The sequence below is a fragment of the Leptinotarsa decemlineata genome, unplaced genomic scaffold, assembly GCF_025532065.1.
Source record: "Leptinotarsa decemlineata unplaced genomic scaffold, Ldec_3_MD MMD2_tig00026307_RagTag_RagTag, whole genome shotgun sequence".
NCBI lineage: Eukaryota > Metazoa > Arthropoda > Insecta > Coleoptera > Chrysomelidae > Leptinotarsa > Leptinotarsa decemlineata.
The window spans coordinates 16,617,332-16,632,418 of record NW_027412681.1 but is presented as its reverse complement, the minus strand read 5'-3'; the positions used below and the strand labels follow the sequence as shown (position 1 = coordinate 16,632,418).

Here is a 15,087-nt window from a genome sequence, read left to right as displayed (position 1 = left end):
CTACTGACATGTGCCTAAATTTCTCATTGAAAATCAATCATTCACCTTCTCATAACTTGAGGCTTTACATTAACTATGTTCAACTTTCAGGTGTGGTTTCATTCGGAAAACCAATTTGCGGGGAATCTCCTTCCGTATATACTAACGTACCAGCCTTTTTGGAGTGGATTTTGGATAATATCAGTGAATAATCAAAATACCAAGGAATTATTGAGAGGAAGGCAACTAAGACAACGTTCTTGTAATCAATGTTAATTTCTAATATTTCTTACGACTAAATAAAATATAATTACATTTCGAATTGTTGTGTATATCTAGTTTGCCTTATTTCATTTACGAGTATTTCAAACAATTAGACCTCTTTCACACGGGGAACTTAACGCGCTCCCATACCGCCCATTCAAACCGGAAGCCATTTTAGTTCCTAAAGTTTTTGCCACGCTTTATCCAGAACTTAGACGGGATAATAAAAAGTTCTTCAATTATTTTCGAATGCCATAATTGTTTTGTTCGGGGATGGATAAAGTTGCGAAAATTACGTTGAACACCTCGCAGACTTCCACACAACCTTTTGCGACTTCATTTCCGTCTTTACATATGTCAAGATATCCCAAAAAAAGGTACGTTTATACTAGAGATTTATATCATTACAGATATCTCAGGTATCGAGAAATAAAGTTCCTTGCAAGTTTTCACTACGACATAAGTGTCACGCAATAAAATACCTGATACCTCTAGTTGAGAAGAAATTCTGATATAAATTGCTGTTCTGTTTAGATACATAGAGAATTAGGATTTCTCGACACTTTTTCTGTCCGTCTACCGTCTAGTTTCAGTTAAAATATGCCTTGTAGTAAACGTCAGGCTGCTGCAATAATAATTTTATTATTGGACGATAAAAAAAGAAGGAAAAAGAAAGTGTGGGTGAAGAACTGGTTATTGAGAAGAAGTACTGCAGAGGCTTACACTCAGTTAATTAATGAGCTAAAAGTTGAAGATCCAATACAATTTCGCGAGAATGTTGTCATCAGATATCGATAATTTAATAAATTTGGTTGGGCCATTGATCCAAAAAAATGACACCAAAATGAGAGAAGCAATTTCAGTTAATGAAAGGGTGCTTGTCACCTTAAGATATTTAGCCACAGCTATGAAAGTTTTATTTTTCTGTGATAGCAGAGGTAAAAATAACAATGAATTTCAGGTGACACCTACATTAGTTTGAGCTATCTATTTCGCATATCAAAGTCTGCAATATCGGATATGGTTTATGAAGTGTGTCAAGCCATTGCCATTGGCTTAAAGGATTATTTAAAGGTAAGTGATTTTAAATTGAAGAAACCTTTATTAAACTAAATGGACTCTACATTAATTGCTCACTAGAATCAATTATTATTGATGTAATAAACTAGAGACCAGTATACTCATTTGGCAAAGTATACACAGAGGATTGTAGTCAAAAGTTGATGTAGTGGAAGTCGATGGGGTATTTGAAAATTGTACCAAGGAACTCATTTCTTCATCCTACTCTGCAATTTCCAAAGCGAGTTTCTGAATCCCTCTCTTCAATTTTCTTTTCAAAAAATCGTGACGCAATGCCCTAAGTTCACCAGCAATAAACGAACCGAAGGTATCATACTCATCATTTGAAAGTGCGCTTCGTGCTTTCGCAAGTAATTTCTTCTTATCGTTTATTATCTTCGCTTTCTTTTTCACCGGCTTACTGGTTTCTTGGGTTTTTTCTTGGATGGAGTCAGACGTGCTTTCTTCATTTCTATTCTCCAAAGATGCTGAGAGAGCTTTTTTCCCTTCATCACATTGTTCCTAAAAATAGAAATGAAGTTTGCATTATAATAATTAAATTAATCCTAAAAAGAATTGTCTTTTAATGCTATTCTATTTTATATTACAGATGCCAACAACAAATGAAGAATGGTTGAAGATAAATTATGATTTTGAAAAAAAGTGGAATTTTCCACACTGTAGAGGTGCATTAGACGGTAAACACGTCACCATACAAGCGGCTCCAAATTCAGGGAGTTATTTTTTTAATTACAAAGGGTTTCACAGCGTGGTACTTTTGGCATTGGTAGACGTCAATTACAAATTTTTACTTGTCGATATTGGCTGCAATGAACGTATTTCCGATGGGGGCGTTTTTGCTGCTAGTGTTATGCCTGGTATAATCCAGCGAAGTGGTATAAATCTACCAAAGAAGCCATTGCCTGGACGACGACTAGCGGTACCTACCCCACATAGTCGTCGCAGATGACGCTTTTCACTTCAAGAATATATCATGAAACCAGGCTCCGCAAGAATTTATAATTATAGGCTTTCGAGGGCACGCCGAATGGTGGAAAATGTTTTCGGCATAGTATCAAGCGTTTTCCATGTTTTACGAAAGCCTATCCTTCTTAAGCCCGAAAAAACCGATTCTGTAATATTAGCTGTATGTACGTTACATAATTTTTTGATGACAAAAAAATCTTCAAGAAAATTTTATGCAACAGTTAATGTATTTGACATAGAAGATGGTAATGGTGAAATTGTACCCGGTAGTTGGAGAATTGAGGGACTTCCAGATAATAATTTGCTACCCCTTCCCCAACAGGGATCTAATAATTACTGTAATACTGCGAAGGAAATTCGAGATGAGTTTAGAGATTATTTTAATTCACCAGACGGAGAAGTTCCTTGGCAGTACAAATGTATGTAAAAAAGGAGAAAAATCTGTAAGTAGCCCATAGTACTACATATTTGCAAAAAATAACATATGTACTTACCATATTTCCAGTTGTTTGTCGTGTCTGTAAACTAGTTTTTATAAACCATAAATTTTTAAAATAAGGCCATTTTGTTTCATAATTGTCATCACTCCTTGTCCTGATTTTTTAGAATTAATTTTCTTTAATTCCGTATTAAATTGGTTCCGGAGGTTATGGATTTTTCTAGTCATTTCTTCCACACAAGTCCCGAATTTTTCACTTAATTTTTTAAAGGCATCGGATTTTATTATTTTATTTTTATATTCATTGGAAAGTACATTCCACAAACAAAGGTGTTGTTCATAGCAAGCAATTAAATCGGTCACTTCTGCACGTGTTCATTCTTTTTTATTATCGGACATTTCACCTATTTGTAAACACTGTTTTAACAGAAAACAGCACAAAAGTATCCCGAGAAACTGCTAAAAAGTAGACGGCCGACCAACTCCTGCGAGATCTATCAGAAACTAGTTGAGACTTGTCTCAGCGTTGTTTACATTTACGACATTTTGTCTCGATCATTTTCTCTCAGCTATTTGAATAAATCTCGGCTAGCTTTTATCACCAAGGTTTACATTTGATATACTTTATTGCAGAGAGAAATGTAATGATATAAATCTCTAGTATAAACGTACCTAAAGAGCGGGTCAGTTGCAGACAGCACTAAATAACAGCCCCACATCGTAATCTACCATGATAGTGTGATGCGTCAACTAGGGACAGTCGTTTTCACTTCTCTTGTCATCCTTTTGCATTTTGAGGAGGGGACAAGGGTCTCCGGCTCGAGGTGCACGATACACCCTCAGAGACGTGGCGGCTCCCGCTCTTCGTCTGTAGGCTCCACTGGACTCGTTGCAATTTGGCGCTAAGAGCCTTCTTCTCAGTTGGGAGCGAGAGATGTGAAGCTCCCCGTGGGAAAGAGGCCTTGAGTACTGGAAGATAAAGATTTTGGGGAGGATAACTTGCCTAGTTTGTCACAAAAGATTAAAGATTTGTTCATTACTTAGTGTGTCCTTTTGCCAAGACAGTACAAAAATATGCCTTCTCTCGTCTTGAGCGAGTCGATACTTCTCTCGTTTTCTCCTTGGTAATCAGAATCAGTAACCGGCGAAGGTATCGTGTTTTCAAAGATCTACCGAGTTCGATAGTTAGAGCTGCATCTTCTGTGAATCTGTGAAATTTCTTCTATCACACCAAAACAAAAAAAATATCTCTTGACTCGCGTTTCGCTATTCAAGTTAGCACCATCAGAAGATGACTGAAACTGTCATCTTCTGATGATACTAACTAACTACAAAAGTAAAACCGAGAGAGACATCTGATTTTTCTCTTGATGTGGGTGTTCATCTGATTTGAAAATTAGGGTACTGGTGTGGATATACCGACATGTTGAACCTCAACGATGAAACCAGCAGGTAGGTACTGGACAGCAATTGAAATAAAATTATTAATACTCAATGGGCTTTGCAGAGAGAAGACAATTCGGCATATCTCTGAAAATATCAGCTTGTTTCGTTGATTTCAATGTTATGTATTTATGTAGCTACATATCTCAATAAATATTTATTCTACTCTGTCGTGGTGTGTACCGATCGATAGAGAATTTTGTACTCTACACATTGATGCTGTTCATTTCATCCAAATCTCAATTTTTTTGCCTCTTGATGTCGTTAAACGATTTCCGGCCAATCTTCCTCCAAGAATTCAAATTGAACCAGAGCACTGTCGAAACGGCCCGAAAAATTAACCAGGCATTGGCAATGATAGTGTTAATGAACAGACTGATGCTCGACATTAGTTCACAACATTTCTTTCTGGAGATTTCAGATTCGAAAATAAGATCTCTCTCCTCAAATCCTCTCCTGGATAGCTGATCTACAGCTATCCAGGAGAGGATTTGCGGACCCTGGTGGAGACTGACCTATCACAAACGGTGCGTGGGATGGCGAAAGACTTAGGCGTCAGCTACCATGCGGTATTTTATGGTTTGAAACGTATTGGAAAGGTCAGAAAGCTAGAAAAGTAGGTGCCACATGATTTGAACGATTAACAGAAATTGTCAGGTCTCAAGATCTGTTCTTCTTTGCATTTGCGCAAACAAACCAATCCTTTTTTTTTGATCGGATCGTCACGTATGAATAAAAGTGAATACTCTACGACAACAGAAGACATTCAGGACAGTGGTTGGACATCGATAAATTATCCAGGTGTATCTCAAAGGTGAACATCCACCAAAAAAGACCATGGTCACTGTATGGTAGTCAGCGGCTGACAGCAGAGTCAGTCATATTGTGAGGAAATCGACAAAATATATCGAAAGTTGCGTCAGCAGCAGCCGGACTGGTTAATAGAAGAGGTCTGCCTGCTACACGAGAACGCTTGTCCACACCTTTCACAAATCTTCGTCCAAAAATTGAACAAATTGAGAGTCCAAGTTCTGCCTCACTCACTTCTCGCCAACCGGCTATCATCTTTTCAAGCACTCCGATAACTTTCTCACCGGTATAACCTTCGCCAATCAAGACCAGGCAAAAACAGCCTTCGTCGACTTTATCGAATCCCGAGCACACAATTTTTATGCAGATGGAATCGATCACTTGTGCCACGTTGTCGAAAGTGCAGTGATTGGAATAGCCCTTAATTCGATTAAATCGAAATATTGATATATTACAGTTCAAAGTCGACTCATAGAAACGGACTGAACTAATAACTGATACACCTTTTTAATTGCACCGTCAACAGTACCCTAAAAATAGGATAAGTTCGAATAAAAAAATTCTTTTGAAATCACTTTTACTTCACCAGAACAAAAATGCTGTCTCTCGACGCGTGTTTGGATAACCAAGGAAGCATGATCAGGAGATGACTGAAACTACTTTTTACGAACTATGTTAATGTTTTCATATGCATCTAGACGAATCATTATCTTGCATGACAAGGGTCATTATATAAATTCCTATTTGAATTGCCTTGGGGCAAGTGTCTTAAGGTGAAACATCGGTGTATACCAGTGAGGATGGCAGTGTTCTATGTAAGTGCAATTTGTTACCATTTATTTAAAGTAGAACTCATGTGAATGATATCTGATTTTTATTCCACAACGAATGTTTGAAATACAAACTGAGTAGAGAAATGTATCTTCTGTATAATTCAGTGTTCATAGAGAAGTATTTGTTTCGAAAGAATTCTTTTTTTCGTATAATTCAATGTTTATATGAAATTAGCTGTTTCAGGAGGACTTTCTTTCAGTTTGTGTCTGAAAGTTACTTCTTTGCATGATCTACACATCCATATATAGAGTTACTTCCTTCCTTTCTTTGGAAGACTTTCTCATCCTTCTTTTTTATATCAAGATGGAGTAGTAGAAAGCCAAAAACTTTCTTTCTCAAAAATAAATTCCTAGTTTTGTCCTAATTATACTTACCACTTATACCTGACTTATACCTAATCTTTACATTATTTATCAAAGAGATAGCTCATACATCTTTCAAAAATTCAAGTTAACCAAGAAGACAAATTTTAAAGAGTGCCTTCGTAAATTATTGAATTATCAGAAAGATGAAGACTCAAAATTTATAGTTCTTCCATACGATACAAAGACACCAAAGTGTTGGTTCAAATGTTTAAAAAATTTACTATGAAATTGGCTTTGGAATCTGCTCGTACACTTCAATAAGTGTTGGGTAACCCGAAAGACAAAACGACGGAAAAGGAAAAGTTGAGAAAAGTGAGGATTGCGATAAAAAATATGTTGGTCGAACTAAGCAGACTATAATAGCTTGCTACAATGAACAATGAACATGTTTGATATATTCAATTCTACAGAGTGTTTATTAGACATGCGGCAAAAATTTGAAGGACTATTCCTTGGACTATTCTGAAGATATTTTGTCCTTTCATGATTTTTGATAGGGCGCTTTGTTTCGACTACCCCCCGCTTGCTTGTATGTAAAAATCCAATCTTCCCCTCATCGACTCCCGTATTCTTTCAAAAACACCAGGATCGTTTCTGATTGCGTTACACCCAGCAATTATCCGATTTCTCAAATCTTCCACATCTTCCACTGGAGTGATATAAACTAATAAATTTAGATTTTTTATTAATTGGTAGGTCCAGTGTAGTAAGCTATACTTTTATTTCGGCTACGAAATTACCAAAATTGTTATTGTCGAATTTCTTTTCCGCCCTGTATCTTCGAAACAAAGCGACCTATTGAAAATCATCAAATAACTGTCATTTTTATTTTCTGGACTGAAAGTGTCTTTGATCGCAGTGTCCTTGATACCGATTTCTGCCATTTTACTGACATAAATCAGTTGAAATAGTAAGACAAACTGAATTACGATTGTGGTCCCAAATACGGAACAGATCGATGAGATATTCAGATCAATAGATGAATACCAGCCAACAAAAAACTCCCCCGGTAATATTATGAATTAAATCTCTTTGAGAGACCACTTAAAGAAGAACCCTTCAGTAGATAGTTAACATTTGTGGTGATGATGAAAAAAATATTCATTTTCAAGAATAAAAAAATGGTTACTTGAAAGAAAACAAAACCAGGATATTTTCTTCAAAGATAATTTAATGATAAACAAAATGGGTCAATTGATTTTCTAAAATATTTCACTTCCAAAAATCATTTCGTGGAAATCTAAAAATTAAACTTTCTCATTCACCGTTGAGAACAATGTGGAATTAACATAAGCAATCAATTTTTATGTGAATAATAAATTGGATAAATAAATGAAAGTAGTGCTACCATTTATTTCATGTAACGTACGATATTTATTTTGTTTCAGTAGCAAAATGTATTTCCTACGTAAACTACCACATTTCAGATATATTGTGCCTTTTATGAATTTGATCATATATGTATCAGGTGAGTTAGTTTGCTGAAGAGCCGATTATTAGGCATCTTGCGTCAAAACAAGTAGGATTTAAATGAAATATCTCTCGCTCTCGAATTTGAAAATAAAATGTTAAAAACAATGGTCAGACATAAATTGGCTTCGAAAATAATGAAGAGAAAAAAATAAAGGGATCGCAATATGGCGAATCTCTAGAAGGCCCCATGCTTCAGTGTTGCTCATGGCTGAGCAACACTGAAGACATGCCGTATGACTACAGCCTTTGAATGTGCTAATAGGGCCTATGATCAGAACCGGATCAAGCAAAGAAATATTAAATATCTTTCAGGTTTCAGATTTTCATCAGTATAAGTTTGCAATGGAGACGGGAATGGGCTTTTAGAGAAAGATTATCAATTCATACTAATATCAAAGAAACATTGACTAGAACGACCAAGATAAGGGAACTAGGACCTTTTTCGAGGTGAATAAATAATAGAAGTGTCAGGAGAGTTTGAATATCTAAAGTTGGTCATATCCCAGACTGACCCGCCATCAAGACCTGGAAGGATAAAAAAGAGAGCGTACGTATGTGAAGACACGGAGCCTGAAACTAGACTTGATGTATAGGCCGCTCTCAGTGGTGATAACATATACTTCTTTGGTCTGGTGGCCAAAAATTAAACAAGGTATTTTAACATGAAACAATGTATATATTAACAGTGGCTGTGATCTCTCAAACTTCCAGGTGAAGAGATGAATCTGTCAGGGATGTCAATCATGGGAGTTATACTAGATCTCGAAAAATTAAAAGAAAGGCGGATGTAGAACTGAAGCTGGCTGGACGCACATTCGGAGAGACATAGCTAGAGTATTGCATCTACAACATGATGATTAAACCCATGGCAGTCAAAGTGAGAGATGGAATAAACGACTGCAATTAACAAACAAACTTTATGTGGAAAATATATCACGACATGACAAAGCTACTGTGTTAGCGAAACATGTCGTGATATATTTTTCAAATAAAGTTTGTGGAAATCAAATCGTGGGGTGTAGTTTAGAAATTACCATGGATATTCATCAAGTAACGACCGAATCAATCAGCTGTCGTGTGTCAATAGATGAAAGTCAGTCTAGAAAAGAGGATGATATACCGCACTCTAGGAGAGGCTATCATACAGGTAAGAGCAGAGAAGGAATGTCCACAAGAAGGCGTACTATCGCCATTGCTATGGCCAACCCTAGTAGACCATCTCCTCAGAAAGCTATCTGAAGAAGACATATATTGCCTGGGATATGCTGACGATCTGGTGATTTTAGTCACAAGAGGGAAATTTGCAGGCGACATCTCGGAGCGCATGCAGAGAGCATGAGAACCTCTCAGTGAATGCCCAAAAAACCACTCGTCGTGCCACGGTGTGACTTTCGATCACAGGCTCACGAGGTTGAACCCAAAAATGACACTCTAGTTATGTTCAAGGTTAGTGAGACCCATGATAACATATGGTGTAGTGACTTGGTGGACAAGAACAAAGCAATCAGGTACGGCTAGGCTATTAGGCGGCATACAAAGACTGGCATGAATGAGTGTCGCGGGAGCTATGAAGTCCTACTCGGACTTCAACCATTGCACATCTGCATAAAAAGAGAAGCTCGACTAGGGACACACAAGCTAATGCAGGGGCAAACCCCAATCAGCCAGTCACACGGTGCAGAATACTTGAAACTGTACAATGAACTGAATGCCCGTGGATAACATATTTTCAAAATTATCATACCAAGTAGAGAGGACTGGCAAAACGGCCCACCGGTAAAAGCGGAAGAAACTTGGTACACAGCTGGCTCAAAGACCCAAGAAGGAGTGGGAGCCTATATATTCGGCGGCAGAGCAAAAGACGAGAATCGCACTCAGCCTCGGACATAATGCAACTATGTTCCAGGCAGAGGTAGCGGCCATTGAACACTGTATAGGAGAAATAAACAGGCAGAAGGTCACAAATAAAACCATTGACATTTTCTCCGACAGCCAGGCGGCAATTAAGGCGTTCAGCTCATATCAAGTCTTCTCAAAACTGGTGAGAAGAGGGTCACAAGGGCAATGGAGACGCCGATTTTCTAGCCCGTGATCGGCCCAGAACCCTTTTGCGGTGTAGCGAAAGCATGTATAAAGACATCCATAAACTCAAGGATGCAAGCCGAATCGATAGATTGGGGGAATAAGCTCCCAGGAATGAAGCAGGCGAAATAGTTCATAAAAAAAACATCGCCCAGATTCACGGAAGATCTGCTAAACCAAAACCGTAAGGTTGTAAGGGTAGTTGTGGGTCTACTAACGGGGCATAGCCGACTCAGGGAACATATAAGCAACATGGGTTTGAGAGAAGGAACCCAATGCCGGTTCCCAATGCCGGTTCTGTCAAGAAGAGAAAGAAACCGCACTGCATGTGCTCTGTGAATGCGAAGCTATAGCAAGGCTGAGACACGCAAGATGCGGGAAAGAGAAACCAGAGGCTGCCACCTATATGAAGGGGTCATTGTCAAGGCTATGGAGTCTCATCAAAGAGATCAAGCTAGACAATGAGCTCTAACAACCAAAGAGCATCACAATAGATCTGAAAAGGTCCCAGTGAATCAGGTCAGACGCCAGCTCCCCGACAATCTAATCTAACAAACAAAGCAGAAGGCAAAGACATGTATATTTAGGAATAACGTGAGCAATGAAAACCACTTCATCAGCTGCATTGGAGAACCTCTTGGAGCTCCCTTTTCTACGTCTTGCGATGATGGAGAAAGTAAGGGTGAGGAAATTTAGACTAAAAAACTCACCAAGTTACAAGAAATCTGGCAAAACAGAACACTGAACATGTTCTCGGTTAGAAACCACTCAAATACATGTTGGACACAAACTTTCCGATTGAGGTCGTAATTCGCTAAGAATCATCCTAAGAACACGCTCTACAGAAATACCCGGTATACAGACTGGTCAAAAACCGAACATGGAACGGGAGCTGGAATTTACAATACATAGAGAAATTTATATTTAAGCAACCCACTTGGTCGATATACATATGTCTTTCTATTTTTATTCGGGTTTGGAGGCCGTCGATTTTTGATTTCGCTGGCGCACGTGGCTAGCTTCTTCAGAGGTTCATACATTTTGAGTTTCTCTTCACAACTGGTTATTACGACTGCGTACAGCGTATTCATCTTGATTCAGGTGGTTTTTGGGTTTCTTCTGGTTATTACTCTACAACTTTTTCCGAATGTGAGAATCCCTACACGTTTTCTGCCAATTTTCTGGTTCAGTTAACTTACCTTTGTGGGGTATCTTGCAATCATTTACCAGAACGTTGGCAGAGATAAATGTTTAGAAATTCCATTTGGAGACTTTAGTACACAGTCTTCAGTTTATAAATGGTCCATATTCGAATTGGTTGAAAAACACTATGTAATTCAGTAATAATTTATTGAGACTAATCCCCCAGGAGACCGTTTTCATAAATCCAATTAAAATTTTTTTCAAGGAGATACATCTGATAATATAACCTACATCGAAGAACACCCTGCGTGGAGTTGGATTCCCAATGATGTTTGTGGATTAGCCAAAGGACAAATGAAAACTAGAATCATTGGAGGAGAAGAAGCCAAAAATGGTGAATTTCCATGGATGGTAAGATTAGGAGAAACTTTCGATGAAGACGGAGTAAAGTTTCGTTTGTACACGTGTGGTGGTGCTTTAATTACGAAATTCTACGTTTTGAGTGCTGCCCATTGTGGAACTGAACTTGACATGTGAGTATTGAAGTATTTCTCATTAATGCAATCACCAGGAATGCAATATTCTTCTCGACGCGTGTTTCACCAAACAAGTTGGCGTTCAAGTTCAACTTTTTATTTAGGATACCTGAATGATAATAAAGTCTGAAAAACTATTGCAAATAATGGTCTATTGAAACCTGTTATCACCGTCACATGCAGACATTTTTTATGGGCGGGCGAAAAAATACCCTTGCATAGTTGTTCATTGATTTTCTCAATTTTCATTGCATCCTTTATGATCCTGGTTTTCTAGTGCGTGTATTTTGCAGCTTCTGAAGTCGATGTTATGACCTGCATCGAAGTGGAGTTGGTATAGGGCTGATGTTGTTTATTTGTTGCGAAGTGGGGTTTTTGACTGATTAGAGGAATATTTTTGTTGTTTGACTTATTTGTTTCTTCCCATCCCTAAGGTAAACTTATTTTCTCGTAGACCGAGTTTAGGTATGTCACCAAAGAACGAAGTTCTTCACGTCCATGAGACCCAATGATAAAAGTGTCGACAATGTTTCATACCGAATATCATCAGTTCGGACTTCCATTGTCTAATATGATATAAAATGATTTGAAATCCCTGAAATAATCAATAAAACTCGAAAATTCCCGGAAGGATGAAACTAAAACTTACACCAAACCGCAGGAAATTATGGATGCATTTGCAAACTTCTTCAAAAGTGTTTATATTATATCTGATGTCTCTTCATGTAATACCTTTGATAACTGCACAAACAGTTTACCAACAATAATTATCGATCAGGTGAATGAAGTAGATGTTATCGAAGATGTATTTACCCTTTACTGAGTCCCCTACTTCATATACATAATCTTTGTTTGAAAACTTGTGAGTTTCCTGACCTTTAGCTGAAAAGGCTGATATAACATCAATAAAACACTATAAAGCCATTTCAATATTGAGCAATATTCACAGTCCAATACGAAATATAATATCAGATGATCAGCATGGGTTTGTAGAAAAGAAGTGGTGCATAACTAATCTTGCATGTCTTTCACAATGTGTCTCTGAAGCATTGGATAGAAAACTGCAGGTTGACGTCATTTATACAGACATGCAAAAAGCTTTCGATTAAATAGATTTCTTCATTATTCTCAAGCGTCTTCAGAATTTGGTTTGTCAGCAAAATTGGTGAAACTCATGTCAAACTATCTACTCGATAGAAAACAGTATGTACAGTATGAAGGCTTTAAGTCTGCTTTATATACTCCCCGTTCCGGAGTGCACCAAGGCTCGAATTTAGGACCTCTTTTGTTCTTGATTTTCATTAATGATTTAACTAAAATAATGAACAATTCATAACTGCTCTACGCTGATGACCTTAAAATATTCAAGGCGAATAAAAATTATGGAGACTGCTTAGACTCACAGTATTAATTAGATCTGATATATGATTGGTGTTTCAATAATCGTTTGAATCTTAACATTGCTAAATGTCATGTATTGTCTTTTTCCACAAAAGAAAAGTCTAATACAATTTACTTACGAAATTGATAACAATACCATAAGTCGAGTTAATGAAATGAAAAACCTTGGCATTCATTTTTATCAGAAATTCACTTTTGTATCACATATAGATCAAGCTGTTTCGTCCGCTAGTCGAATGTTGGGCTTCATAATGAGGAACACCAGAGAATTTACAGATATAAAGGTGACAATCACGCTCTTCTATGCTTATGTGAGGTCCAAACTAGAATATGGGGCGATGATCTGGTATCCCATTTATAATTCTCACACACAGCAAATTGAAGCTGTCCAAAGAAAGTTTTTAAATTCGTGTCTTTTCGCACTACAGGTATTTACCCCCAAAGGGGAATTGACTATTCCATCCTTTTGAACCAATTTAATATTATATCGCTGAATACACGTAGATTCCTCATGACGGTCACATTTCTATATAATTTAATAAATAATAACATCTCCTGTGCTCCGCTCCTACAAAAATAAATGTACCACGCCTCAACTCAAGATACGAGATGTGAATCTCAAAGCACCAGTAAATTTAATGTGTTATGATTTTAATTTAATATGTAACATGTGTGACATTATTGGGAACTCTTTGAACTTTATCAAGGATTGTATCTTACCAACCAACCTTTCATTTATAGTTTTTTTATATAACTTTCAATTGTTTTATGTCAACCTTGTGAAGGCTAATTCATTTATAATATGTCGTTTTAATATGTAATATGTGAATTCGATTGAATGGAATGTTATTTTTTAGTATATTTTCTTCAACATTTCCTATATTTGGGTGTATACCTGTTGGAAATAAAGTGCAATCTGTCTATCCATCTAAAATAAAAATGAATAGCTGCAAATAACAATTATAATAAGCAAAAGAATCCTAAAATTAAATAGCAATTAAATAAAAAAAAGCAACAATTGGATATCGAACAATAAAAACATTGAAAAATTACAATTAAATGATTTCAAGCCAAGTTACTTCACGACGTTTCGATTGTTAGTATCCACAATCGTCTTCCAGTTACCACCACAGGTGCAAGCTGATGATAAGCAGTGGAGAGTTGTTACAGATAAAATCTTATATTTTTCATGTCTAGAAAGTAATCACCAAATTGCAGATACAGAAAAGTAACTGGCAAAAATGATTGTAAACTATATCATCATCAGTTGCCACATGAAGACTGTTACGTTATCCGTAAAATTTTACAAAAACTCCTGAAAGGTAGGCAACCAGGAAGACATTCCAATTATTTTTCGTATCGCATACGAGAGCTGCTGCCATCATTGATGAAACGAGGAAACTTTTTGTTTGTAGCGATAGGAACTATCGAGAACAAAAAAGGCTTGGAAAGTTTTTTTTATTCAGAAAATGGCTCGAATATCTTGAACGCTGAATTCAGTCGATAGGTAAGGTATCAATATGTTGATTCCATATTAATTTTTAATTTAGAACAATTCCTAGCATATCTAGGATCTAGAAGTCATTTCGAATTCGGATGAAAGTACCCAGGTTCAATTAAATGCCACAAAAACTCAGGCAACGGTTTTCTCCAAGAAGATAAATGTCTCCGAACCGGATATAATAATGTCATGTCAGACAATTCCACTTTTTGCTTTGATACATTTGTTGGGTGTTGAAATGGACACCAGTATGTCTTGGCACAATCATGTCGCTGGAATTGCAAAGGCTGCTTTTCAAAAGCTTGGAACACTGTTCCGAACCAAAAAACTGTACACACCTCAGCAACGTTTGATGCTTTATAAAGCTCAGATCAGAACTTCTTTGAGTTATTGTTCTCGTGTATGGAGTTCTGCCCCCAAACATACCCTGAAGTTGCTGGATTCCATTCAGAACTGAGCCACCCGCCTGAATGCAGACGCGAACATCACGTGCAACTTTGATAGTCTGGAACATCGAGGAAAAGTTGGAGATTAGTTTCTCTTCTATAGATACTTTCACGGCAAGTGTTCAAGTTACTTGGCCCACTACTCTTTCATCTGGAGAATTGTCTTTATGTGAAATAAACTTCCTGAGAACGTTTTCCCAAATAGATTCAATCTCCAGCGATTCAAATCCAATGTGAATCGCTACTTTCGCACAGGCACCGCTCTGAAATCGCCTCAAGGATTTTCCTGTAGTGCTTGTGTTTTGTCCTTAAAAAAAGCTTTTAG

At 37.2% G+C, this 15,087-nt stretch overlaps 1 protein-coding gene and 1 long non-coding RNA gene across 2 annotated transcripts in view; one reads left to right on the top strand and one right to left on the bottom strand.

Moving 5' to 3' along the window:
* The window catches only part of LOC111513083 (transmembrane protease serine 9), a 54,929-nt gene that overhangs the window by 22,418 nt on the left and 17,424 nt on the right, over positions 1-15,087 (top strand). The window contains exons 5-7 of the mRNA XM_074181117.1: positions 91-189; positions 8,519-8,800; positions 11,144-11,411. Coding sequence (XP_074037218.1) covers positions 91-189; positions 8,519-8,800; positions 11,144-11,411 — 649 coding nt within the window. The remainder of the gene's footprint in view (positions 1-90; positions 190-8,518; positions 8,801-11,143; positions 11,412-15,087) is intronic.
* On the bottom strand, positions 1,735-3,396 carry LOC141485130 (uncharacterized). The gene is made up of 2 exons (XR_012467023.1): positions 2,784-3,396; positions 1,735-1,824 (listed from the first exon to the last, which is right to left on the bottom strand). It is a non-coding gene; the product is annotated as an uncharacterized lncRNA (long non-coding RNA).